This window comes from Cavia porcellus, unplaced genomic scaffold (assembly GCF_034190915.1).
Source record: "Cavia porcellus strain 051 isolate PalLab524CR breed Dunkin Hartley unplaced genomic scaffold, mCavPor4.1 scaffold_2, whole genome shotgun sequence".
Classification (NCBI taxonomy): domain Eukaryota; kingdom Metazoa; phylum Chordata; class Mammalia; order Rodentia; family Caviidae; genus Cavia; species Cavia porcellus.
In genome coordinates, this window is record NW_026947485.1 from 107,311,238 (window position 1) to 107,338,944 (window position 27,707).

Sequence of the window (27,707 nt, forward strand, 5' to 3'; positions counted from 1 at the left end):
AATTTTAGAACATTTGTATCATCCTAAAAAGATATGTGTGTCTATTGATGATTGCCCTGTATTCCCACTTCTAGCCCTGGGCAACTTATAATCAACATTTATTCTCCATTTATTTGCCTTTCTAAACATTTTATATGAAGTGCATTGCACAAAATGTAGTCCATTGTGTCTGGTTTCTTTCAGTGGGCCTTATTTAACAGACACCCCTGTTGTACAGTGTTCAATAATTCACTTCTTTTTATGGTTAAGTAATATTCTATTGTGTTCATTTATTTTATTCACTCAGCGGTAGATGTATATTGGGTTGTTAACACTTTGATGTGTTATAAATAAAACTGCTGTGGATATTCATGTACAATTTTTTGTATGAATGCATATTCTCATTTCTTTTGGTTTGACGCTTAGAAGTAAAATTTCCGAGTTATAGAGCAAAAATATATTTGACCTTTTAAGAACCTGAAGACTTTTCCAAAACAGCTGTACTAATTTACATTTTCATCAGCAATACACAGGGGTTCTGCTGTCTTCCTGTTTCCTCCAAACAATTATTGTTTTCTTTTTTATTATAGCCATTCTAGTGGAGATGAAGGGAATCTCACATCGTTTTTATTTGCACTTAATAACTAGTAATGTTGAACATCTTTAAATTTGTGTTTTACTTGTGTGAAGTACTGTATCTATTCAAATCTTTTGCTAATTTTTAAATGAGTTATCTTCCTATCAGTGTATTGAGAGTTCTTTATACATTAGATATATTATCAGACATGTGATTTGCAGTTGTTTGCTTCCAGTCAGTAGATTATATCTTCATTTTCTTAATGGCTTCTGTTGAAAGATTTTTGAGGGGAAAACGGAACAAGAAAAAGCCATGCTTTAGGGAGATGTATGGCAGGAGTAATGGGGTAGATCAAAGGGAACAGAAGGCTCTTTTTGTCAGTTGTAACAAAGAGAACAGCTTTCTTAAAATCCTCCAGGAATCAAAGGGTTATAACAGCTCTTTATTGAAGTCTGTTAACAGTCCAGTTAATCAGTAAACCTTTCAAGAGGTTTTCCAGGATTGAGGGAGGAGGAGAAATGAGTGTGAAGAGCTGAGTGGCTGGCTATTCAACAGCTACAGAACTGATTTTCGGCATTGAGAGTGACAATCCTGAATGCCCTTGCAGGTGCTGTCACCCTCTGCTTGCTGGAGGAAAGCTAGGCAGACCTGGCTCTTGGCCCCTCAGCTCCTGGCCGGTAAAGAGGCTGATTTGGAGAGCAGGGGCACATGTCTGTTGCTCTCTTTGAAGAAACCCGGCAAGATGTCAGACCTGCTCTCAGTCTTTCTGCACTGTCTTCTCCTCTTCAAGCTGGTGGCCCCTATGACCTTTCGTCACCACCGGTATGACGACCTTGTGCGGACCCTGTACAAGGTGCGCAACCAATGCCCCCACATCACGCGGATCTACAGCATCGGGCGCAGCGTGAACGGGAGACACCTCTACGTGCTGGAATTCAGTGACTTTCCCGGGACTCACGAGCTCTGTAAGTCCTGAGCAGCTCTCAGAGGGCCAGAGCAGGACGTTCCCTTACCAACCCAGTAACCGAAACTGTTTCTACAAGGTTTATGGAGCCCTCCACATTTAAAATACGACTTCTCCCTTAATTTGGGATGTCTTTCCCTGTTTCTTGGTTCTGTTTGCTTGCTACATAAACAGTAGGAAGAAAACGTTCTTTATTGTCCCCCTCCCCAACTCTCTTTCTCCCTCTCATTCCCGACTTTTTTTCTTGTTAGTCATCTTTCAGTATCCAATGGCTCTGAAGCTTAGGAGAAATTATTAACTCTTCTGTTCTGCCAAGAAAGAAGGCTTCAAGAATAGCTCTCCTGGGAATGTCTGTATGCGAAAACATGATATCCTAGAGAGAACTGGAGAGATGGGTATTCTCTACAGTTATTGGATTCTTTTTGTTATTGTTGTTGTTAATTTACTCCTCTTAACAAAACAGTTCATGTTTGGTTTAAAAACTAGAAATTAGACAAGAAAAAATTCACTAATAATCTCATAGGTAACCACTGTTAACATATTGAGTTATGTCCTTTCAAACTTAATGCATACTTTATTGTTGATACTGGGATCGAAGTTACAACCTCACGCTTGCCAAGCAGGCTATTATGTTGCTGTACTGAATCCCCAGCCCCTAAATGCATACTTAAATCTATTTGTCTTACAGGCATATTTTTGCATAAAAACAGAATCATACTATAATTGCTTTTCTCCGTTCACAGGCTGCTGTGGATAACACCAGCGTCTATAAACCTAGACCCACTGTCGTTTTTGGCTGCATTCTATCTCATTGTTGTATTAATAGTTTATATGGATGGTCCTTTGTTTCAAATTCCTGCTGCTTTACCTAGAGCCTTTGTGACATTCAAGTTGTATCAGTTTCTCCTTCAAACAATCGACCTCAAATCACTCTTTTCTTCTCACTTCTGCATCCCAGCCCTCACCAGTGTCCATCACAGTGGCCCTAAACTGCTGCACTAAACTCTTAAAGCATCTCACTCCTCACCGTTGCCACCTCTGACCCGTCCTTTTGGCACACAGATGCCAGGACAATTTCCCTATACAATGATGTAATGTTCTCACTCTGCTTCAAAAACCCAGTGTTCTGTAATCTGGCCACGAGAGCTCAGAATGCTGCAGAGGAAAGGCATCTGCTTTTTGTTGCTGTGGTACTTTCTAGCATTCAAGACCTTCCTTGAAGCGTTTTCCACACAATATCCCTCATCAACTCCTCTTTTCTCTTTTGCCGTTCATTCATTCCTTTCATTCAGTCATTCTACAAGTATTTACCAATCACTTAATATATGCAAGAACTTTTGTAACTCTAGAAGTACAGCCAAGAATAGTACAAGGACCTTTACCTTATGAGCCTGAATTCTAGTGGACTAAAACTGTAATAAATGGGTAATTAAACACATACGACGTCAAATGGAAGTACATGCCATAGCAAAAAACTAGTGGGAAAGATACGGGAGCTGGGAATGCTGTGAGGTCAGGAAAGGCTTCGCCTCGGGGCGGCTCCCAGAAGCTGGGACAGGAGCACACCATGCTCACGTGGGAGCGTGGGGCCTGATGGCAGGAGGAAGAGCAGGTACAGCCCTCCAGGAGCCAGAGCCTGCTTCGCCCACATGAGGGACACTGAGGGGGACACTGTGTCTCAGCAGAGCGGCCAGAGGAGAACAAGAGAAGTGGTCAGAGCCGGGTGGCCGGGGGTGCCAGGCAGCAGGAGCTCAGGTGGGGCCTAGCATGACTTTGTAAAGATTTTGGCTTTTACTTTGAGTAAAACACGAACCCACTGAGAGTTTCAAGCAAGAGAATTACATGATCTGACTGAAATTTTTAAAAGATCACTTCGAACAGAGATCCGCAAACTGCAGCCTAAGGCCAGGCACCTGCTTTGGTGATTGTTTTATTGGAAAACAGTCACACCTGTTTGTGTTTGCTTCTACTGAAAGTGCTGGAAAGAAATGTTGCTCACAAAGCCTAAAGGATTACTAATCTGATCCTTTACAGAAAAATTTTATAAATCCCTAATTCAGGAGAATAGACTAATACAGCTTGGCAGAATCAGGGAGACCTAGGAGGAGACTTGTTATCATGATTCAGGAATGAGGGTGAAGGGACTAGAACCAAAATGTCCGTCCACAGATGAACGGATAAAGACAATGTGGTACTGATGCACCGTGGAGTACTACACTGCCATAAAGGAAGACAAGAGTACGGCATTGGTAGGAAAACGGGTGCATCGTGAAGCTGCAATGTTAGACACACAAGTTTAAAAATTGCATGACTTCTCTTACATGAAAAGCCCAAAATCTAAATAAAAAGATAGATAATAGGAGATCTTTTTCAAATGGAGAAGAGAGCAAGAGATCAAAGGAGGGGAAGAGAAGAGATAGAAAGGGAACGGAAAAGAAATTGGAAAAAATGGAGCTTTTGCAAATGGGAAGAGGACCAAGACCAGGAAGGAGCAGGGAGAGAGTAGAGGAGAGGGAACAGAAAAATAATTAGGATGTATTATGTACATATTCTAACTATGCACAGTACATGTAATAATTATGTACTATAAACATGTACTAATCAAATAAACTTTTTAATTAAGGGATTGAAGGAATCTAAAATAACTTTTCCTCATTTTATTTTACTGAATAAGGCTATGAAGAAAACTACTGGCCATCTACTATCACCAACCTTTCCTAAAAGGAAGACATTTTAACACCAAGAAAAATAAGTAAGACGTAACCCAGCAGTGGTGAACCTATGGCATGTGTGTTGCAGCCAGCTGTCTGTTATCACTGAGAGCTCTGAAAGGTTCGCCATCACTGATATAATCTAAGATTAAAGAATACACATTGTGGAAGATCTACTAGATGACCCATGTTAGCATTCCAAGCATTCCTTTGAAAAAGACTGTTGTATGAATACTAAGATACATAACAGTAGACTGTGTTCTAAAGAAAATTAAGAAATAAATATATTTCTAAAGCCAGGTCCAATAAGGGAAATAAGGCGCATCAAAAATAGTCTTTAAAAATGGTTAAAACGAAGAGCGGAAAGTGGTAAATTCCATAAAAGGAAAGTCCACAGAGAGCTCACTCCCAACAAGGCGAGCCCAAGGCAATGTCACAGAGGAAGAAACATTTGAACTGGGCTTACAAGGATGAGACAGAGGATTTGGAAATGAGATGAGGAGTATAGAATTAAAAAAGACATGGAGACAAAAAAGCATTGGGTGGGGAAAAGGCCTCTTGGCAAGAGCTTCTCTCCTTCCTTTTAAAAGGGAGCAAATCGGGATGTGATGTCATATGCCTGTAATCACAGCACTCAGTAGGCTGAAGCAGGAGGGGGCTGCAAGTGTGAGGCCAGCCTCAGCTACCCAATGGTTCCAGGCCAGCCTGCACGCCATAACAAGACCTCATATCCAAAAAAAAAAAAAAAAAAAAAAAAAAAATTTATTTTAGATTAGTAGATAAAATAATTAAATGAAAATATACAGGAGCAAAAATGATCTCTGTTAAGATGATCAAGGAGAAGAGTAAGTATTGTGACAAAATAAACTCCTCCTTATTCTGTGCCTCAAGACATAGCCTTCTTGGATGTGAAGGAGGGAGTTAAGTTTCCTACATGCCAGGAAAATTAAGTTTTTAACCAGAATGACCAGCAGTTGTTAAACATTATCACTGAGATGACTTTATGAGAGAGGTGCTGTGCAAATACCATCCTTACCCCGAAGGGTTTGTCTGTGAGAAGCAGGGTGCTAAGGTAAATAGCACAGCCACTGCTAGCTGGGCTTTGACTTCTATTACATTCATTATCTAGAAGCCCTCAGTCCTATCACTTATTCTCTTCTATCCCTAATTCTTCTTCACTCTGAGGCTAAAAGCGCCTACTTCCCAGGTTTCCTTTGAAGATGAGCAATAATAAACAGCAATGCACGATGGAGGTTGAATTACTGGTAGTCATTATGAACCCTGGCCAGAATTCTTGGAACTTTGGTGATTGCAACTGGTTAGGAAGGGCTCAAGCGCTACTGGCAAAGACCCAGTTAAAGCCAGAGATTTCCCCTCGTTATTGAATGGATCTGAGAAGATCCTTTTGCAAGATCAAAGTCAATGGCACATACAAACTTCCCCCACCTTTTCTTTTTCTGCCCGTGCATTTCTTCACTTGCAGTGGAGCCAGAAGTCAAGTATGTGGGGAACATGCATGGCGACGAGGCGCTGGGTCGAGAGCTATTGCTGCAGCTGTCACAGTTCCTGTGTGAGGAGTTCCGGAACCGGAACCAGCGCATCGTGGAGCTCATCCAGAGCACGCGCATTCACATCCTGCCATCCATGAACCCAGACGGCTACGAGATGGCTGCTGCCCAGGTATGGAGAAGACTAAACTCTCATCCCACCAAAGTAAAGTAAACCCAGTGCACAGTACGCTCCCTGCACACTGTAAAATGTCAGGGAAGGCAGGGGTAGACCAACAGAAATACAATGAAGTATGAAGAATTTGGCTCCCTCCATAGCAGCTTAGGCACCTGTGGGCTGGGCGGAGCCTCAGTGCTATGCAGCCTGATCTCAAGGTTTTATTGTGAGGATCAGTGAGCCATGTACATGGCAACACTTTGTAAATTGGAAAATATTACCCAGATCAGATGTGAAAGGATACTGTTCCTGAGCCATATCATTTCCTGGACTTTTACTTTTGCACTCTAAATATCCTTCTTCCCACACTACCTGTCTATACTTGTATATGGGTAAAATACCAAGGAAAGCACACTTGCCTCCGATTTGAGGATGGGGAATTGTCAACTTTCCTATTATATTTCTGAAGGGTCTGTCCATTTACTAACGTAGTAATAAGCTTTCCCATCTTTTTTATTTTGGAATTATATCTACAGTGAGACAGAGAAGAAAAAATGTCTATGGATTTTTACTTGTTTCCTAACATAAATTCAACATGTCACTGTCTTTAAATCAATGAATTTACTTTGTGGTTATTCATCAAAGTAATCAGTGAAGATTTCTGAAATACAGATTCCCAGGTCCTGCCCTAGAGCTACTCAAGAGTAAAGCCAGGCGTCTATCTTCCTTATCACAATAGATATGCTTCTTCTATTTATTTATTTATTCTTTGGTACTGGGGATAGAACTCACGACCACCTGCTTGCAAGGCAAGTGCTTATGCCGCTGAGCTAAATATGCTTCTTTTAAAATCTATATTTAAATAAGGGCAGGGGAAATGAGGTGATTAAGCTAACGTGTATTTTAAAGTTACTTGAAAATATAGCTGAGGATGAGTGGAGGCAGAGAAAACTAGGGTGTTGACTCAGACACAAATTTGACTCTTGTAATCTCACAATTTCCTGCTGAAATGATTCAACAAATGAAAAAAGAGAACGTTGCCCATCCCCGGGAATCAGAGAAGTGCTCACTAACGTGCTTCACTAACATGAGCTTTCCAAAGAGCAGGAACTTGGAGAGGAATGTGGGGGAGGACCCCGCCCTGCTACTTTCTTTCTTTAGCTTTCCCTGTATTGTAGTGAGGAAACTGGAAAACCAGCTCATCTTTGTTCACATCCTTTGCAATACAAAGAGCCAGAGAAACTGGGGAAGTTCCTCGCCAGTTCACCATATCCTAGAGCCATGCCTGGAAGCCAGTCTTCTCTGCCCTCCTGGCATATTCTTGTTCAGAGGGCACACACCTTGAAATTGAACCTGAGAGGACCCATCAGGTTTTCAAACACCCCTGCTGCCTTTGCCCACTTGAAACCCGTGCCCACAGGAAACCTATCTGCATGATTATAAAATGAAAACAAACTTTAAAGTCCTAAGTAGAAAAGCAGAATAAGCCCCCCTCAGATGTCTGCATCTTAATCTACAGAATGTATGAATTTTTTATGTTACTTGGCCAAAGAGATTAAGGTTTCAGATGAAATTAAGGTTGCTAACCATTTGACTTAAAGCATCCTAGATAATATGAGTGGACCCACAATAATCAACCATAAAGGTGCTTTACATGTGGAGGGAGGAGGCTCGAGGTCAGATTCAGAGGGAGACTGGAGGATATATGCTGCTAGCTTTGAAGATGGAAGACGTGATCACAAAGCCAGGAATGTAGATGGCCTCTAGAAACTGGAAAGGTCAAGGTGCAGATTCTCATAGAGGCCTCAGAAGAAACACAGCCCTGCACTTTGATTTTAGTCCTGTGAGTCCCATTTCACTCTTCTGATCTCCAGAACCATAAAGATAATATTTTTGTACTGGTCAAAGCCACCAAATTTGTGGTAATTTGCTACAGCAGTGATAGGAAACCATTATATCACCCTCCCTGCTTATGGGAAATTTGTATCATGGGAAACTTGCTTTAGGGGAAGCCCCACCACACTGGCAGTGCTGAGAATGGAATTCAGAACTTACACATGCTGGGTGAGTATTCTATCATTCACCTACAACCCCAGGCCTAGGAAGCCGCTTCTTGCCAAACTGAAGACCAGTGTGTGTGACAAATCAGCTGATGAAGTCCATAGCTGTTAGTACCAACAGGTAAGAGCTACATTGCTAAAAATGGGCAAGCAGCGAAAACTCCTGGAATGAAGAAGAAAATCATCATGTCATAGAAGTGTATGTCAAACTTAAAAGTCAGATAAATGGTTCCCCTGGGAGAGAATTGATGTAGGAAGTTTAAAGAAACTTCCTACATTCTTAGTGCTATCTACGAATAAAATACAAGCAGGATGCATGATAAAAGGAAAAATCTATAAACAATAAAGATTTCTTAAGGAAAATCTGAGCGGTACTGCATCTGAGTTTTCAGCCGCCCAGCATCGATTCACTCACTCTTGCAGGCACAGACAACAACCTGAGCTCCACCCTCTCAGTTCACAAGGACGCACTGGACTCCGGTGCCCTTCTCCAGTGCCACATAAAGCATTAAGTGGCATTTCAATTTTGAATGGGCCTCTTTTCTACCACCTTCTATCTTTAACTATTCACATCTATATTTATCTCTGCATGTATACTGTGAATGCCTAGAAAGCTAGACTAATGTCCCATTTAGTTCTTTTCCTAATGTCTATTACCTAGTTTTGAATTAAGAGAGACTTAAGTAAATGTTGGATGATGAAATGGCTGACTAAACAAGTGAAAAAAATACACGAGCAAATAAAGATAAAATCTGATGTATGAGCAGAGAAACTAAGGAATTCAGAAAGTTGACACTTCTCAGAATAAATGCAAGGATCCTACACTCTTTAAAAATGAGGAGGAGTCAGCATGTCCCAAGAATCAGCCATGCTGGAATTTAGGGGACCTACCAAAAAAACAGCTAGCCAGCCTTCCCGGCAAGCAGCACGAGCCTCGGGCACACCAGTAGAGAATAAGTTTGTCTCCCGTGAGCGAGCGTATTGGCATGTGGGCCGAGAATCAAATGTCCTGTGCGTACCTCCCACCCCATTAGCTGCTGGAAGGTTTTGAGGTCAGCCACAGTTGATAGCAACTAAGGTACCTAAAGCAACTAAATGCTTGTTTTGTTTGGTTGATTGTGCTGACCTGGGGCCAGAGGCCTGAGCATTTCTTGGGAGGATGACAGTATGCAATACAGCAAAATGGGGGATTTCCTTCTATCTTCTCTTTGAAGGCCAATATTGTTTTCACTGTTTTGCTTTGTTCTGATTGTTTTTCTCTATTTAGTATTCTGTTTTGGTTGGTTTTATAGTGTTCTGGTTTTGGTTTGTTTTTGCTATACCTGATTATGAATATTATGAAGATAACAAGATACACTATGGTACCTACTATTGTTATCCCAGTATCCTGTTCTGAAGTTCTATATCAATTTCACTGCATTGTCTCGATTGGCTTTGTACTGTCTTGTTTTGTTGTATTTTGCTATCTTTAAAATAAAAAATAAAATAAAAAGGAGGAGATAGGTTACCATGGTGCAATCACTGTGGAAAACAACTCAGCAGTTTTTTTAAAAAAATTAACATAGACTCATGTCCCAGCAGTTCTCCTACATATGTATGCAAGGGGAGAAAACCAAATCCACCCAAAGATATGTACATGAATGCTCATGGCAGCATTGTTCATATTATCCAAAAAAGTGAGAACAACCCAAATGCCCTTGTGCTGGGCTGTATAGGTAGCCCTCTCCGCCATGCCATTCCTGCTCATCTGGAACCTGTGACTGATCTTATTTGAAATAGAACTTTTGTAGATATCACTAGTTGAAGTCAATGAATTGGGGTGAACTCTAAATCTAATATGATTGATGCCTTTATAAGAAAGGAGTTTATAAAGCCAGACACAAAAACACTGGGGAGAAGGCCAGGTAAAGATGAGAACAGAAATTAAAGGAATGTACATGAAAGCCAGAGGTTTTCCTGGAATCACAAGAAACAAGAAGACACAAAGAGGGAGCCTTTGAAAGCATCACTCTGCTAACGCTTGAATTGCAAACCTCTAAAGCTGTGAGAGGACAAATGTCTGTTTTTAGAGGTTCTTACTTTGTACTAATTTGTTATAGCAGCCCTAGAAAACTAATACAACCTGTCACCTAGTGAATGGATAAATAAAATGTGACAAATCCTATAATGCAACTATTTATCAACAAAAGGATAAATGCTAATGCATACCAGAACATGGCCAAATTTCAAAAACTTCAGCACACTGGGAGGGAGGGGTGGGGAGAACACATGATATATAGTCCCACTTATGTGACATGTCCAGAGGAGAAAAGTCTGTTGAGATAGAAAATGATAACCTAGGGCTGGGGTGAAAAGAAGGAGTAACCAAATACTAAGATTTCTTTTTAGGATGGTAAAAATGTTTAAAATTAGATTATGACGATGGTCATACAACTCTGTAAGCATACTAAAATCTGTTGAATTGTACGTTAAAAACAAGTGAATTTTATAGTAAGTGAATTATATCTCCATAAAGTTATTCTTTAGAAACAAAGATTTCAGACAGGTATGGTGGTGCATGCCTGTAATCCCAGCTAAGGCAGGGGGATCACTGGGAGTTGGAGATCAGCCTGGGCTATGTAGTGAGTTCAAGATCAGCCACAATTACAGAGCAAGATTCTGTCTTAAAAAAAAAAAAACGCAACCACAATAACAAAAACAAAGGTTCCAATGATCTTGAAACACCCCTCACTTGTTGGAGCTCTTCCTAGGGTCTCTACCTCTAGAATCTGGCCTTCAAGAAAATCAGAAGCACCACTGGGTCTTTGGATAAGTGCAAGAAGAAAGTGCTGCATCACTTGATGGATTAAAGTAATATCTAAAAGAGATATACAGTGTTCTTTGAATATAAGATTCATTTTTCATCCCTTCAACTTTCTCCTAGGGCCCAAATGCATATGGATATCTCATTGGCAGGAATAATGCAAATGGAGTGGACCTAAACCGAAACTTCCCTGACCTCAATATCTATTTCTACTATAATGAGAAGTACGGAGGCCCCAACCATCACTTGCCTCTTCCAGACAACTGGAAAAGCCAGGTAGGAGATTAAAATTTACAAACAGGCCAACTAAACCAGCATCTAAAAATTCTCACAGAAAGATTGCTAAATAGTCTTCACATTAAGTAAACAAACAAGAAAACTGAGCATTCACTAAACTCTGTGCATTTTTCTAGAACAATAATTGTGTCTTAGTCATTTTGTTGCTGTCCTTGCTGAGACAAGATACCCATCACAAAAAGTTTAAGGAAAAAGGATTTATTTTGGTTCACAGTTTGTAGAGGTTTCAGTCCACAGTCAGCTGATTCCAAGGCAGAGTGGTGTCACAGAGGAGAAACAGTTCATGGCAGGGCAGACAGAAGACAGCAGCAGCAAGCAGCGAAAGTAGCAAGTAGAAAGCAGCAGTAATAGCAACAACAGCAGGAGGAGGAGCAGTAGCAGCAGGAGAAGGAGAAGGAACTTCAGCAGGAAGAGGAGGAGGGGCAGCAGCAGGAGACGAGAAGGAGCAGGAGGAGCAGCAGCCGAGGAAAAGGAGGAGGAGCAGAGGCATACCTTCTTTGTGTCCCTTTGTACTCCATCCAGGCTACAAGCCTACTGATTGGTGTCACAGTCATGGTGGGGTTTCCTTTATCCACACCCATAATCCCAGTGTCACACCCTTAATCCAGCCACATTTAAACTCCCACCTATGACCACATGGGGCTTTTAGATCTTGTGCTGTTTTGTTATTCTCTTTGCTTATTTTCTCCCACAGTGTAGAGCCCTCCAGGAATCACCTGCTCACATTACTAAATGTTTGATGTTAGTGGTAATGGTGGTGAGGAAAATGAAAACAATATTATATAACAGTACTTAGCAATGTCACCAAGTCTGTCTCTCTGTTTGACTCTCTCTTTCTCTCTCAGTTGTTACTCACTGAACTCAGGACCTTCACACTGAGCTATGTCTTCAGTCTTTTTAATTTTTTTTTTTTTTTTTTTCGAGAAAGGGTCTCGCTAAGTTGTCCAAACTGGGTTCATACTTGTAATTTTCCTGCCTTAGCCTCCCTGAGTGCTGGGATTGCAGGTGTGCGCCACCATGCTGGCTGCATGAAATTTTTTTACGGCTGGTGTTTTAGTAGACCTTCAGTGTGGTAAATGCATCGATTAGTGCTGTCTATATTTGTTTTATAGATATTACATTCATAGATAAAATATAGTGGTTCCTCCATTCATGCACTTAATTTGCTTTATGATTTGGGGGAGAAGGCCGCAGTTCTGTTTGTGTGGGGAAGATGGTTGTGGTTCGGTTACCTGATGTGGAGTTTGTGAATGAAAGTAAATTGTCAAATGCTTCTGTTTGAGAACCAAATTATTTGTGAACTGAGGCACCTGTAATTGAAATCCACATAGCTAATAATTAATGGAATTAGGATTAAAATTTGAGCCTTCCAACTCTGATTTTTTGTTTGTTTGTTTGGTTTGTTGGTTAGGGTTTTTTTGTTGGTCAGTTTGTTTGTTTTTTGAGACAGGGTCTCATGTTGTAGGGCTGGCCTTGAACCTGCCTATACAGCCCAGGCTGGCCTTGAACTCAGAGCTATCCTCCTGTCTCGGCCCCTTGAGTGCTGACTTCCGCAGCAGCCTTTCAAATCTTAGTCTAACACCCCTTCTACTACACTAAACTGTTGACAGAGGACACAAGCAGTCTACAGAGAAGTTTCTCTTAATTATGGTAAACTTGATATGTTCATAGACAATTAGCTCTAAAAAGAAGTTCAGGAAGTCTAACCCTTATGGATTTTGTTTTGTTTTTTACCATTATAGTTTTTTACTTTTCTCCAGCTGTGACACTCAACACTGTCCCTGCAGTCCCCTTCTCCATAGGAAGATGGGGCATTCACAGCTGACCCTGGGTCCAGGAGGAGCAATTGACAGCACATAACCTCTGAATGTCCATCCTGAAAGCAGAGAAAAATCACTGAGGACTGTAAATTATTTATATACACTGCAAGCGCAAGTGGATTCAGGACTTTCCTTAGATAACTACTTAATATATTGTCATTCCTCATAAAGTTTCCTTCTGAAATAGAGTTCTATGAACTTAATTTTTGTAGCCAGCATTCCAAAGGTTAAAATTCCCTAGCCACACTTCTCCTACAGGTAGACTCTTGGCCTTTTTCTGCCTCCTCTTCCTGACAGAATTAGTCCAGCAGACATGGGGCAGCTCCCTTTCAGCTTCCTCACCAGGCTCTCCTCTGGTCTGTCACAGGTGGAGCCTGAGACCCGGGCGGTGATCCAGTGGATGCAGTCCATCAACTTTGTTCTCTCGGCCAATCTCCACGGCGGAGCAGTAGTGGCCAATTACCCCTATGACAAATCCCTCCGACATCGGCTCCGGAGTTCTCACCGCCCAACTACTACTACCCCCACGCCTGATGATAAGCTTTTCCAGAAGGTATGCAGGATGGCATTTTGTCCTGTCCGGGAAACTCGGGACTCAAGGGACAGGCTTCATACCTCAGTGACACAGGACCCCCTTAGTGAACAAGACTACAAAAAATAACATAAAGTACCACTGCTTGTTGGAGTCTTACACTTTTGTAAATTACATTTTTCTCTAAGTAATAAGCCATAAATTCATGAAAAAATAAAAGGAAAGCTTTCTACTATCATTGCAACAGTGTAAAAAAATACTTAAAGCTAATGGCAAACAAGAAATATGCCAAAGGACTGACAGTGCTATTGGTAAGCTAATGACTTCTAAATGTGATTTTGGGGGGATCGGATCTACAATTTTATATATATATATATATATATATATATATATATATATATTTTTTTTTTTTTTTTGTCTTTTTCTTTTTTATTGGTACTGGGGATCGAACTCAAGACTGCCTGCTTGCAAGGCAGGTGTTTATGCCACTGAGCTAAATCCCCAGCCCCCTACAATTTTATATTAATATGCCTATTTAATGAAAAAGAGACCATGCATATGAAAAAGATTTAAATAATAACTTGAAACAATACAATATTAATGTACATACTAATTTTATATCCACAATGTATTAAATATACTTAATAATATAATAAACATAATTATTTTATAATAAAATGTATCAATTAAATTATAAAGTTATATATCACAAGGGGCCGGGGATTTAGCTCAGCAGCATAAGCTCCTTCCTGGCAAGCTCAAGATCATGAGTTTGATCCCCAATACCAAAAAAAAAAAAAGTTATATATCATGATATGTGTAACTAAATCATAAGATTATATATCATGATATATTAATATATTAATATATAGTTATATATTGATATATAAAGTAACAATACTGAATTATATAATTGGCATATAAAATATCAATATATTATTATATAGTAAATATTGATATTCATTAATGAATTATACAAGGAATAATACCAATTATTTTACTAAGCAAGTATATTGTATATTATTATATTTTTTTTCCAGGAATCTCATTTCACCCACTATTATAAAAAAGTAATGAATCTGAGTAGGTGACACACCCTACAATTCTAGCATTTAGGAGGCTGAAGCAAGAGGATAGCCAGATCAAGACCAATGTAAGCTACATAGCAAGGTCAAGTTAAATGTGGACTCCATAGTGAGACCCTGTCTCAAAAAACAAAACAAAATAAGTAGTGAAAGAGAATTACAGAGACAATCTTAACATGTTCTTCCAATATGTATCTCTTGCTAGCCAATAAACAATACTACTGCTTTACTTGCTCCTTGATTTCTTATGTAAAATTCAACTAGAAAATGGTCCAGTTAGAAGGTACTGCATCATCTAGTGCACCCTCCCTTTGCATATGAGGAAACAGCCCTGAGTAAGTGGAAAAATCAAAGTGCAGGTCCCTTAACTCCAGCCCACATACACATCATATACACACACACACACACACACCAGGCTTATTCTATTTGCATACACACACACATACCCACATACATGCTCTTACACACACATATGTACATACTGTCTGTCTATCCTTGATCATATTACCTTCTACTAAAATGTAGAATCCATTGCTTCTTGGCTTATACTCTTCCAGTGCAAGCATTGCCATTTGAGTTGGGAATATTTGAGGTTACTTTGTGCTTGTTTTCCTTCTAGTTGGCCAAGGTCTACTCCTATGCACATGGCTGGATGCACCAAGGTTGGAACTGTGGGGATTATTTTCCAGATGGCATCACCAATGGGGCTTCCTGGTACTCTCTCAGCAAGGGTAAGGAGTCCACAGAACTGCTCAGCCTTAGGTAGAACAGAGCCCATTTGTCCTTCTGAAGGACTAGTTTTCTTGAGGAAACAATGGGACTAGTGCAGCATTTTATACTCTTGTAGAGATCGGAAAACATGGAAAAGTCTCAGACTGACATTTGGTATCATCTTGTGATTCTTTAAAACAAAGTTAGAGACACATTGTGATCCTATAGATCTGATTGTTTACACAATAGATTAGAGCATGGAAGAAAATACATAATGGTGCCAACTGGTGAAGGGGGAGGTTAACAGTAAATTGGAGCCAGGTGTGTAGTGGTTCATGCCTATAATTCCAGCACTTAGCAGGAGGATTGTCATGAGCTACATAGTGAGTTCAAGGCCGGGCTGAACTACATAGTATGACCTTGTCTCAAGAGGAGAGAGAGAGAGACAGACAGACAGACAGACAGACAATTTGGTTGAAACCCAGCTTGCCCACTTATGTGGCATTGGACTAATTAATCTCCCTGTGCTTTGTTTTCTCACCTGTAACTTAGAATAATAATACTTGCCTCATAATTTTGAAGGTTTAAATAAAACTGCACATGTAAAGCATTTGGAAATACCTGGATTATAAATGTTAAGTTTTTAAAAGTAGCATAAGGGCTGGGGATTTAGCTCAGCAGCTTAAGTGCCTGCCTGGCAAACACAAGACTGTGAGTTCAATTCTATAAATAAATAAATGTAGCATAGAGTATGCTTCATAGAAAACAGATGACCAAAGGAGCTGGTCTGAAAAGATCAGTTCTTCAGCACTCTTAACTGCCGCCTCCATAGCAGGAGTTTGCCATAGACCTTGGGCCTTGATAACATAGCCTCAAAGAGAAGAGAGCTCCAGCAAGATATTATTTCTATGCCTAGGCCTTGCTTATGAACAAGGTCAAGAAAAAAACCTCTGACTGCGAACTTTTGTCAGATAGAGAGCCCAGACATAGACAAAAAGAGGCTGAAGTAGAAAGTTAGATTTTTTTCAGAAATTGCCTGTCTTTCCCCATCTTCTCAAATCTGAACTGACTTCAGCCCAGAAGCACATTGGTGAAAGCTGAGGTGATGGCTGGGCCTGTGGAAAATGGGAAGGAACAAAATTAAGGAGTCACCATGCCTTGAGAAGCAACGAAAAGCTCACTTGAACACACGGCAGGAAGATTTTTGTTATACACTAATTTCTTTAGTTTGTATTAGTAGAGCGACATATACACCCTCCATACTGAAAACACCAAATACAACTTTCCAGATTACACTTGTTCTTTGTTTTCTGTCGCCCTCTTCTCTCCTCCTCATCCTCTGAGAAAGCATGACCGATGCCCCTAAGGATGAGCACTCTAAATTAAGCTGGTAGCATTCCAAGAAGATTCGGTTAATCAAAAATTATTGCTGCAAGAGTGGTCTTTGGATCCTCAGCATCAACATCACCTGAGAATTTATTAAAAATATGAATTTTGGGGCCCCTACCCCCACCCCAGACCCACTGAATCTGAAACTTGGGGGTAAGGCCCAGCAATCTGTTTCACTATATGAGGCTCAAACTTCAGGTGATTGTAAATGTAGTGCATTATAATTACTGTTCTCCAACGTTTCCCTGTTTCTGTAAAGGCTGCTTTCTTTTGTCTGCTTAAAGAGCAAGTGAAAATTAGTTAAACGGATAATTATTTTTCAGTTTTATGGTAAAACACATGATGCAAAGTCTTCTATCTTAAGTATGCAGTTCACCATTACCATGTGCACAGTGCAGTTCAGCCAGGACTGCCCATCTCCACCAGAACCCTTCATCCTGACCCCGGTCCCTGGCGACCACCTTTCCACTTCTCATAGTTATGATTTTGATGACTCTGAGCTCCTCAGAGAAGTGGAATCACACACTATTTGTCCTTTGTGCCTGGCTTATTTCACTTAGTGTGATGTTCTCAAGGTTTATACTGTGGCAGCAGCTGTCAGGACTGCCTTCTTTTTGAAGGTTGGATAATGTTTCATTGTGTATATGTGTTGCGTTTTGCTTACACACTCATCTATCAGTGAACACTTGGGTTGCTCCTACTTTTTGACTGTTGTAAGTAATGCTGCTATGAACATGGGTGTGCACTTCTCTTTGAAACCTCACTTCTACGCTTTTGGAAATATTTCCAGGAGTAGAATTGTTGAATCATATTGTAATTCTATTTGTATATTTTTGAGAAATTACCAAACTGTTTTCCACAGCAGCTGCCCCATTTTATATTCAGTGCACACACTGATTCGTGGCCTGTTGGCTAAGATCAAGGGTATATTTAATGCACACAGGTTCCAGTGCTCACCAACACTTTGTTTTTTGTTTGTTTGTGTGTTTATAGTCACCATCCTAATACGTGCAAACTTGTATTTCATAGTAGTTTGAGTTGCATTTTTCAGTGATTAGTCCTGCTGAGCATCTTTTATGTGCTTGTTAGTCATTTGGAGAAATACCTATGTGAGTCTTTGCTCATTTTTTAATAGTTTTTGTTTCTTGTTCTTGTTGAATTTTAGTTCTATATACTTCTATATTAAGCCATTATCAGATACTTTATTTATAAATGTTTTCTTTTGCTCCATAGTTTGTCTTTTTACACTGTTCTCTTTGGTTATACAAAATTTTTCAGTTTTTCTCACACCCAATTTGCTTTTTGTTTTTTGTTGCATATGCCTTTGGTGTCAGACCCTTGAAGTCACTAACAAGTCAATATCATGAAGTTTTGACCTATGTCTTCTTTAGAAGTTTTATAGTCTTAGTTCAGGTCTATAGTCCACTTTAAATAAATTTTTGTACATGGTGTTATTAGAGTCCACCTTCTTCTCCTTCTCCTGCTTCCTCTTCCTTTACTTCTTCTCCTTCATCTCCAACTCCTTTTTTTTTATATGTGGATGTTCAGTTTTCCCAACACCATTTGCTGAACACTATGCTTTCTAATTGAATGGTCCCGGCACCTTTGTCAAAGTCACTTGACCATATTCACAAGAGTTTCTATGCAATTCCATTGGTCTACAGTGATGCCTTGGTTCATGAATGAATCTGTTCACAAACTTTGCATTGGGTAACCAAAAAACTTGGCATTTGGGGACAAACACAACCATGGGCATCTTCCCCAAACAAATACAAATGCAGCCACTGTCTCCAAAACCATAAAAAAAAATTAAGATTGTAAACCAAAGTACCACTGTATTTGCAAATCTTCATGCCATGCTCTTTCCACTATTATACATTTGTAATAAGTTTTAAACTCAGGAAGTGAGTCTTCTACCTTTGTTCTTTTTTGAAATTAGTTTGGCTATTTGGGGTGCCTTGAAATTCCATATACATTTTAGGGTAAATTTTTCTATTCCTTCAGAAATAATCATAAGGATTGCATTGAATATGCAGATCACTTTGGGGAATATAGACATCTCTATATGGATATTTTTTAGTTCAAATGAATTTGTAATGTAAATGCCATAATACTCAGAAATGTTAAAAATAGTATCCCCAATTAAATAATATAGAAGATCAGAGCAGTCAGGCCATTGGCGAACAAAAAACAAAATACAGCTGCCTTATGCTTTTTCATGAGTTAGTTGCTCTGTGAGAAGTATTTTCATATTAGTAGTGTGTTCTCAGTTGAGGTGAGGAATATGAAAGCAAAATATTAATCACATCTGTAACCTCCCCATCCCAGGTTTGAAGGACATCACAGTTTAAAGAAAAAAAAAATCTCTCAGTATTTCTTCCTTAATGCCCATTTCATCATCTACATTTTTTGTTTTTCCATTTCATGATTTAATTTTTGAAGTCACCTTATTAGCTGGACCTGACTATTACGAATATGCACATGTACTGCTTTTGGGGGAAGAGGTTTTATTTTTCCTGGATTACATAGCAAGACCCTGTCTCAAAAAAAAAAAAATGAAGTAGAATAAATGATGAAGGTAATGGTGTGAAATTATGAGTAAAAAGAGGTAAGATGAGGTTGGATGAGAACCTATTTACAGAAACCTGCCAACTCCCTTTCTCCCCTAGGAATGCAAGATTTTAATTATCTCCACACCAACTGCTTTGATATCACACTGGAACTCAGTTGCAATAAATTTCCCCACCAGGAGGAATTAGAACGGGAGTGGCTTGGTAATCGAGAAGCCCTAATCCAATTCTTGGAACAGGTAAAATCTCACTTTTCAGCTTTCATGGTTGCAAAAAGAGAAGTGTCCTTTAGTAGCAGGCTAACTTTTTTGTGTAGGTTAAGTCTGATTTTGCTCTGACTCAATGCATTTGGATTGCTTCTACCAGTGAGATTTAGTCATTCAACATGATTGAGCACAACTATGTCAGAAAATTTACTGTAAGGTAGAAATTGAGTAAAAAGCACCCTTATCCATATAGAGCTGATGCTTTATTGAGGACAGACAATAAACAAAATTACAGAAGCTTTATAACATATTAAAGGAGAAATTCTAGGAAGAAAGCCTTACTGAGAAGGTTCCTTTTAAACAGAGATTTCAGCGAGTTGAAGGAGAAAATAATGAAGATATCCAGGAAAAAGTTTCCTGGATAAACAACACATAATGGAAATGGATAAAACAACAAACATAAAGACAACAATAGGCACATGAAAAGATACTTAACCCTAGAGAAATGCAAAGCGAAAGCACAATGGCCACCACCTCACCCCATTGGGATGGCTGCTATGAAACAACATAGAGACAACCAGTGTTGGCAAAGATGTGCAAAAATCACAACCCTTGGATCCTGTAGGTGGGAATACAAAATGGTGCACCTGCTTTAGAAAACAGAGTGATGATCTATCAGAAAATTAATAGAACTATCACAAGACCCAGAAATACCACTTTGGGGTATGTATCCAGAAGAAGTGGAAGGAGGGTGTCAAACAACCATTCACACATCTTTGTTCGTGGCAGTATTTTTTTTCAACAGCCAAAAAGTAGAAGCAACTCTATTGGTAGATGAATTTATAAAAATGTAGAGTATGCATACAACAAAAACAAGTTCTTATACATGCTTCAATGTGGAAGAATCTTAACATTAGGCTAAGTGAAGTAAGCCAGTCACCAAAAGGCAAATACTATATGATTCCACTTACAGGAGGTACTTATAATAATCAGAATCATAGAGACTGAAGGTGTAATGAAGGTTTCCAGGGCTAGGGAAAGGGGGAATGGAGAATTACTGTTCAATGGGTACAGAGTTTCATTTTTACAAGACAGATTCTTGGAGGTTGGTAGTGGTACTGATTGCACATTGTGCATAAATTTAATAACATTGAACTGTATACTTAAAATGGCTAAAATGGTACATTTTCAGATATTTGTATAGATGTAGTCACAATTAGATTTTTTTATTTAAAACCTTTCAACATCAGCAAAGCATTGTGGCTGGACTGGGAGTGGATTTCCAGGACCGGGTTGCCTGCAGGAACTTCACAGACTGTCTTAAGAATTGTAGCCTTTGTCCTGAGTGAATCAGGTCTTGAACAGGACAATGACATGATTTGACTTAGATTTACAGAACTGCTCTTGCTGTTCTGTTAAGAAGAGATTATTGGGTCAGGGTTGAGGGGGATACACCAGTGAAGGAGCTGTTACCACCTTGTGACGACTAAATGTGAAATCAGGTGAGAATTGGCTTTGAGACCCTAAACACAGTATATGTTTTATGATCTTAACTCTGTAGCATTCACTTGCTCCTACAGGTTCACCAGGGTATCAAGGGAATGGTGCTTGATGAAAACAATAATAATCTCACAGGGGCTGTCATTTCTGTCACTGGGATTAATCACGATGTCACAGCAGGTAGGTGGGCATTGCGTGGGAGTGGGAAGGGAGTTCTCCATCCTCACCTTCTTCGGCAGAGCTCACAGGCCAGTTTGTAAGATGGTGAGACCAGCAAGGACAGAGCCTGGGATGGGGCTCAAAGGAAGAAAGGAACCCCATACATAGGGACAGTAAATTAAGGGGCTGGAACCGGTCACAGAGAGGCAAGGACCAGGGAAGAAAATGTAGCTGTAACTTCTCATTAGAATCTAGGAGTCACTGCCGTGTACAACTTTGATAGAAGTATTTCTGGGCTGGAAGCTATTAGAGGCTGACATGGTCGTGTGAAATGGGGTAGAAAAGAGCAGACTGTAAAACTCATGTTTGGCCTTGTCCCTGACTCAAGCATTTTACTACATGTATATTCAGGAAAAATTAGAAAGATTGGTTTAAACGGAGTTGGTGCAGGGCAAGATTGATGGAGGCAGATCTTGGAGCTACCTGGAACCTCCTAGAAGGGTACAGCATTTTGTCTTAGTTTCTTCATTGCTGAGACAAAATATCTGACACCCAAAATTAAAGGGGTAAGGCTTCTTTGGTTCAGTTTGTAGAGGTTTACAGTCATCGTTGGCTGGCTCCAAGGCAGGGTGGCACGGCAGAGGGGCATTGCAGAGGAGGAACAGCTCATGGCAGGCAAAAGGCAGAAGATAGCAAGGCAGCAAACTACAAGTGACAAGCAGAGACTCTCTTCCTGTCCCTTATATTTTATCCAGGCTACACACCCTTAGGGCAGGAAGCACTCACACCCAGGGCAGGGCAGCCTTAATCCTAGCATCACAAATCAATCCCAGCATCACATTGCTGACCCCAATATCACACACCCGAGATCCAACCACCTCCGAAAAGCCTTTCCTATGACCATATGAAGTTTTGGGGAGAAATCTAGATACAAACCATAACAAATGATCTTACAGAAAAATGGTACTGCTGACTGACAGCTCAAATTGATCATGCACAGTTCTTAGGAGTTTGGCTTGTTTGTTTGCCTTTTGGTAGTGGGGATTGAACTCACCACCTCTCCTTTGCTGGTCAGGCACTTATGCCATGGGCTAAACCCCCAGCTGTTAGTTTTTAATGTCTAGCAGCAGCTACCAGAGGTTAGGGGTACTGAAATTTCCCTAACTCCTCATGCCTCAAGCCAGCAAGTTTCAGCCATATTTTTACCAGGCATATATTTATTACTAGGAAGGTATCTGTTTATGCTGTCTAAGCTAGAGGAAATCTCTGCTTTATGTTCTTTAAGGGAAAGAAAATATTTTAAAAACAGAATCCTATATCCTACAGCAGTGACGGCAAGTCTGTGACATGCGTGCTGCAGCAGGCTGTTTGTATCATTGAAAGCTCTAAAAGGTTCACTATCACTGGCCTATAGGCATCAGACAACCAGAATCCTCCAGTCCAGTAGCTGGGTCCATGACTGTCCAGGAATCAGTCTTCAGGCACTATCCCTAAAAGCAGAGGCATCAGGGCTCACTAATTCTCATATTCCAGTAAAACCAGGACATAAGAAATTAATAAACATTTAATTGTCTCTGAAACCTTTTAACCACCAGTAGCAAATGCCACTGATTTCATCAATAAATGCTCACTTAGCAACATTTATTGTGCTAAATTAACAAGTTTACTAGTGCAATAATTTATTTCATAGTGGAATAAAAAGACTATTGGTAGCATTCATTATGCTGCCTAGCAAAGCACTCAGTGCTGATCAGAGACAAAAGAGAGCTGTTGGATCCTCCTCCTCCTCCTCCTCCCCCAGATGCATCTAGAATGGAGCCTTTCTGATGTCATGTTAACTACTCGTAAGTGTGAGCCCTCAATTAAGAAAATAATAGCCCCCGGGCTACAACTTAAACAGCTGAATACATGCATAATAACACACTGCCTATGCCAAAGAATTTTAAAGTAAATCACTATAGACCTTTGATAGGCAGTAGAAAAAAAGACTTCCTCATTATTGCCTGCATCATTCTTTATTACATTTATTATTGCAATTATGTATTATTGTGCACTTAAAGGAAAATTTAAAGATTCCACAAGAAAAGAAAGTCATTAGCCAAAATGTTGTATTTCTGCCATAGAGAAATAGGCTTCTTTTCGGGGATTTAGCTCAGTGGCATAAGTACCTGCCTTGCAAGTGTGCGGTTGTAAGTTCGATCCCCGGTACCAATTAAAAAAAAAAAAAAAAAGAAATAGGCTTCTTTTTGATTTGTATTTTACCTTAGCATACTTTTGAAGGTAATGGAAGAGATATTAAAAATATGATTCTCCAAATCATGCCTTTAGGAAGCATTTAGTCCACTACTCCCACTGAGTATAAAATTACATTTTATGAATACCACCACTGACCACTGGTTGTCCAGCCCAAGGTTACCATGGCCACTGGTACAGGCTGTGCACGGCTCAACTGAGCAGCTTTTCCAAGGCTTCTGATTCAGCCTCGGCTCGAGTGCTCCCAATTTTATAAAGCATTTCACTTTTTCTCTAGTAACTCTGTTTAGTATAATAGTTTCTTCTCTGTCTAGCTAAACCTGCCTCCTTGCAAGTTAAACCCATAGTTCTCATTCTTACTTAACTAGGTAGACCATTCAGAGTGGCTTTGCAAACATCAAAATAGAGGTGTCAAATTATTTCCTTAATTAAGTGAAGTATTACCGTTAACCTTTCCTCTCTTCTGTGAACCTCCACTGGAAATGAGTTTGTATTAAAATACAGGGTCTAGAATGGAACGCAATTCTTTCAGCCTAGAGCCCAGATCTTCTTCTTTCTAAGAAAGAAAGTGTTCCCATGAAGGGCTGTTCTTATGACTGTTTTAATACTTTATCAGTTTCATCACACTGTTAGGAAAAACCAAGCTTGTGGTCAGCTAAAATGTCCAGGTCACTTTTCAAATGAAGTTTCCATCTGGGGCAGGTCTCTGGCCAGCAGACTGAGTTATGCCCTTGTAACTTTAGGTGAACAGGGTGATTACTTCCGGCTGCTGCTCCCAGGTACGTACACCGTCACAGCCACAGCACCTGGGTTCCACCCAAAGACAGTGGTGGCAACTGTGGGTCCTGCAGAACCAACACTGGTGAGTTCGACTGAGTTGCACACGGCATTTTATTTTATATTTTTTTTATTTTAAAGAGGGTAAAATTAAACAGAACAAAACAGATCATGAGGAAACAATGTTAAGAAACAGATATTTCAAAGCAAGACCACTGGAGATCTTCATATTGTCTCTTGTTTCCTTCCAAATAGTTGTCCACATCCTCACACACAGTGAATACATACTGAACAATATAGCCATTGTTGACTTCCTTATTGTCTGGTCTTGAAGCACACAGCATTTTAGATACCACTTCCACCATGTTTTCAGCAACCAGTTGCGTAGTCTTTGCCGAGCTTCCCCCCATTCAGCAGTAAGATGGAGTCTCTCCTGTCTTCAAATTTCTTTGGTCACTTTCCCGCTCTATCCTGTACCCTTTGGGGTTTTCCTCATTTTTCTGTTTAGTACAGCGTTGAAATTAAAAGCACTGTCTTGTTCTAAATCCACACATTTGCTCACAGAACTTGGATACACTGCCCAATCGCTTACCCTTAGTTTCTTTCTCAGCAAACTGGGGCGCATAGTGCTTCTTTTCCAAGAGGTTGAAAAGAGAAAGCGCGCATTCAGCATTTAGCAGTGACTGACACGTAGCAGACACTGAACGAAGGTCAGCCTGTAAATCACGGACCGCTGGCCCAGATTCACGCGGCTCCTGCCGTTGTATTCCTTGTTGTCATCAGAAAGCGCTGTCACCAGGTGGCGCTCTGCGCCCTTCAAGCGCCCGTGGCGCGCTCTTGGTTTTTGCTCTCTGCTCCTAAGAGCCAGCAGCTCCCCCCTTCTCTGTGGCTGTGAATAGACAGGGTAAGAAACCAAGAATCTTCTTCGATTGACAGCCTGAAACTTTTCACTTTAGCTTATAGTAGAGTCAAATCTCAGAGCACAAAGGGCTCAGAGGTCGTGTACACTACTGCTTAGATTTCTCAAATGAGGAAAATAGGTGTCCTACGTAATGTGCCTAGTCTACGACCTTATTTCCTAAGCCAGTGCTTTCCCAGGCCCCCTCATTCTGTCCTCTTCCATCACTGACAGGGTGTGGCAGGCCCTTCCTCTCCCTTCCTTTAGCAAAGGCAAAGACACAAAGCTCACCTTTTTAATTACAGCAATAGGAGCTATTTATTGCATAGATGCAATGTGTCAGAGTCACTGTGTGGAAGCTTTCCAGAACTACATCACTGAAGCTCCACAACACTATAAGGTAAACATCCCCATTTGTCTCCAAGGGGCCTGAATGTTAGAGAAAATACGAAAACTGTACAATATAGCTCGATGAGAAAGTGGTGGGAGCCAGGAGTGGTGGGAGCATGCCACGCTCTTCAGGTTGCCTCCTGAAATAATGTTAATGTGTCACGGAGTCACAGTCACTATTCTTATCCCTTACTTTTAACTAAGGTCAGGGTAAAAAAAATTAAGTCATCTGAAAAATTTTCTGAAATAGCACCTCTACTGCCAACTCTTACATATTACAAATTACTTCTGTGTGCAGAAGCAGGAAGAAAAGAGTAAACTGTGAGCTGATCCAACTTCCCAACCAGTCATCCTTTTCCCTTTCTCCTTGTGACACCCAAAAGTCAAGTCACTGGCAGGTAGCTGGATGCAGGAACAACTAAGAATCTGCTTATTGATTATAGCAGTCTATGTCTCTCCTCATTCTAAAGCAGATCGCCATCTGGCAAAGAAAGGAAAAAAGATTGTTTACTAAACAGATTTCATGATCCAATTTCAGGCATGTTAAAACAACTCCCGGAGTCGGTGGTCTCACGGTCTCACTGCTTCTCCCCATCACCTTCTGTCTGTTGTGGTTCCCTTGGTTTTCCCGTGTCCTTTCCTTTCTCTCTTTCTCTCTCTCTCTCCTCCTCTTCTCCCTCTCCCTCTCTTTCTCTTCCTCTCTCCCTCTGGCACAGCACTGTGGATTCTAATTCCCCCATTTCTCCTCTTAAAGAAATAGAAGAACTGGCTGTAGATTTTTATAGAATGGACAGGAAATAGCACGATAGAGAGATCTCTCAGCAGAGGCTTGTTTTTAAGTCCCAGCTGGCTTCAGCAGCTCAAGCTGTTTCAAAGGCGGGGCAGCAGGCAGGCCCCAGGGGAGTGTGGTGAGAACACTGCCACTCCCTCTTCTTCTGCCTGGCAGGGCTCCACACTGCCCCATAAATCCATCACTCAGAAGCATCTTTTTATCTGTGTGCCTGGCCAGAAGGAAGACCTCAAGCTGCCCTTGAAAGGATGCACTGATGCACATGGAAGTTTAGGGTCTAAAGATCCATACCAGCAATCCATGTCATCTCCCTACCTCTGTTGCCAGGCAGTGTGGCACAGGTGAGGCACTCGTTGGCAGGCCTGAGCAGAACCACTGTGACTCACACAGTCAGCACAAAGGAGCTGGGTATTAGGACACCATCAATCATAGTTCTTGTCCTGGGCAACAATATTAGTGAAATCGTGATTTTAAAGGTATAGAAATATTTTTTCTAATGCAAATGAAATAAGTGTATAATTCATTCCCCCAGCCACAGCCTACGCATCATTAGTGAGTTTGCACTGCTTTGGGGAAGAGTAGTAGTCAAGTCTACAGGACATCGCTGTGCTGCTTTGGGTCACTGCTATAAGAATGCTTCCCGATCTTCTGCCTCAGAACCTGGACGTGTGGTGAGAGAGACTCTGCACCGACCTCCAGCTTCTGTCTTTTCCTTTTCAGGTTAACTTCAATCTCAAGAGAAGAATCACACAAGCGGACGCTGGAAAGAGAACTCCCATTGGGGGTCAGGGAGGCAGAGTGAAAGCCCAGCCCCGGACACCCAGAAAGAAGGACGCAGCTGTGAAGCAGCCACATAGAGGCCCTGCCTGAAACCCGAGGACCCCAGGGTAGTACTTCACAAGGGCTCTGCTCCTGCTTTCAGATCCCTTAGGGCATGCTTTCTGGTTCATTATCTGGTACATATTTAAATATAAGCCTATTCAGACTAATTCAGAATGGTCTCAGTCTGTTCCAGGGCAAGCCATGTCTAGGGTGTCATTAAAGGAATCAAAAGCCAAGCGTGATGGCAAATACCTATCATCCCAGCATTCTGGGAGGCTGAGGCAGGAAGATCACAAGTTTGAACCTAGCCTGGGTAATTTAGCAATTTAGTGAGACCCTGTCTCAAATTTTAGAAAGGGCTATGGATGTAACTCAAAACAAAAGCCCTGGGTTCAATCCTCAGTACTGCAGGGAAAAAAGATTGGTGTGGGGAGTGAAAAATGGTAGTGTTGTACGTATATCCAGTAGGATTCAGGCACGTTCCTGGTTCTGAGAGCCTGGTTTAGGCCCTAGCACAATGCATGCATCGGGTTCAGCCTGATTGGCCACTGTGTCTCCAAACTCTAACACAGAGCAGGTGCTCCATGAAGATTTCTAAATGATGAGCAAAGCTGAGATGATCTATCATCAATATTATGCCCAAAGTAAAATTCAATGCTCCTGAAACCCTGCAGATCATCTCCACAGTAGCCAGTAGTTTCCTAGTAAGAAAAGAATTTGACATGCAGCATTTGGCATCTTTCAAGACA

General features: G+C 40.7%; 1 protein-coding gene across 1 annotated transcript; it reads left to right on the forward strand.

Annotated features, from left to right (window-relative positions):
• Positions 1 to 1,063: 1,063 nt before the first annotated feature.
• Positions 1,064 to 27,125, forward strand: Cpn1 (carboxypeptidase N subunit 1). The gene is made up of 9 exons (XM_003479790.3): positions 1,064 to 1,521; positions 5,715 to 5,911; positions 10,880 to 11,035; positions 13,244 to 13,429; positions 15,113 to 15,224; positions 19,263 to 19,402; positions 20,950 to 21,049; positions 24,025 to 24,143; positions 26,857 to 27,125. Exons 1-9 carry the CDS (start codon positions 1,152 to 1,154, stop codon positions 27,004 to 27,006), a joined length of 1,530 nt encoding a protein of 509 aa, XP_003479838.3. The 5' UTR covers positions 1,064 to 1,151; the 3' UTR covers positions 27,007 to 27,125.
• Positions 27,126 to 27,707: the final 582 nt, after the last annotated feature.

What these genes read in the sequence shown, in the direction of transcription:
- Cpn1 (XM_003479790.3), top strand. Translation starts at nt 1,152, where the DNA reads ATGCCCTTGCAGGTGCTGTCACCCTCTGCTTGCTGGAGGAAAGCTAGG. An exon ending in CAGACAACTGGAAAAGCCAG is followed by an intron (nt 11,036 to 13,243) that starts GTAGGAGATTAA and finishes GGTCTGTCACAG; the next exon opens with GTGGAGCCTGAGACCCGGGC. An exon ending in CTGGTACTCTCTCAGCAAGG is followed by an intron (nt 15,225 to 19,262) that starts GTAAGGAGTCCA and finishes TTTCTCCCCTAG; the next exon opens with GAATGCAAGATTTTAATTAT.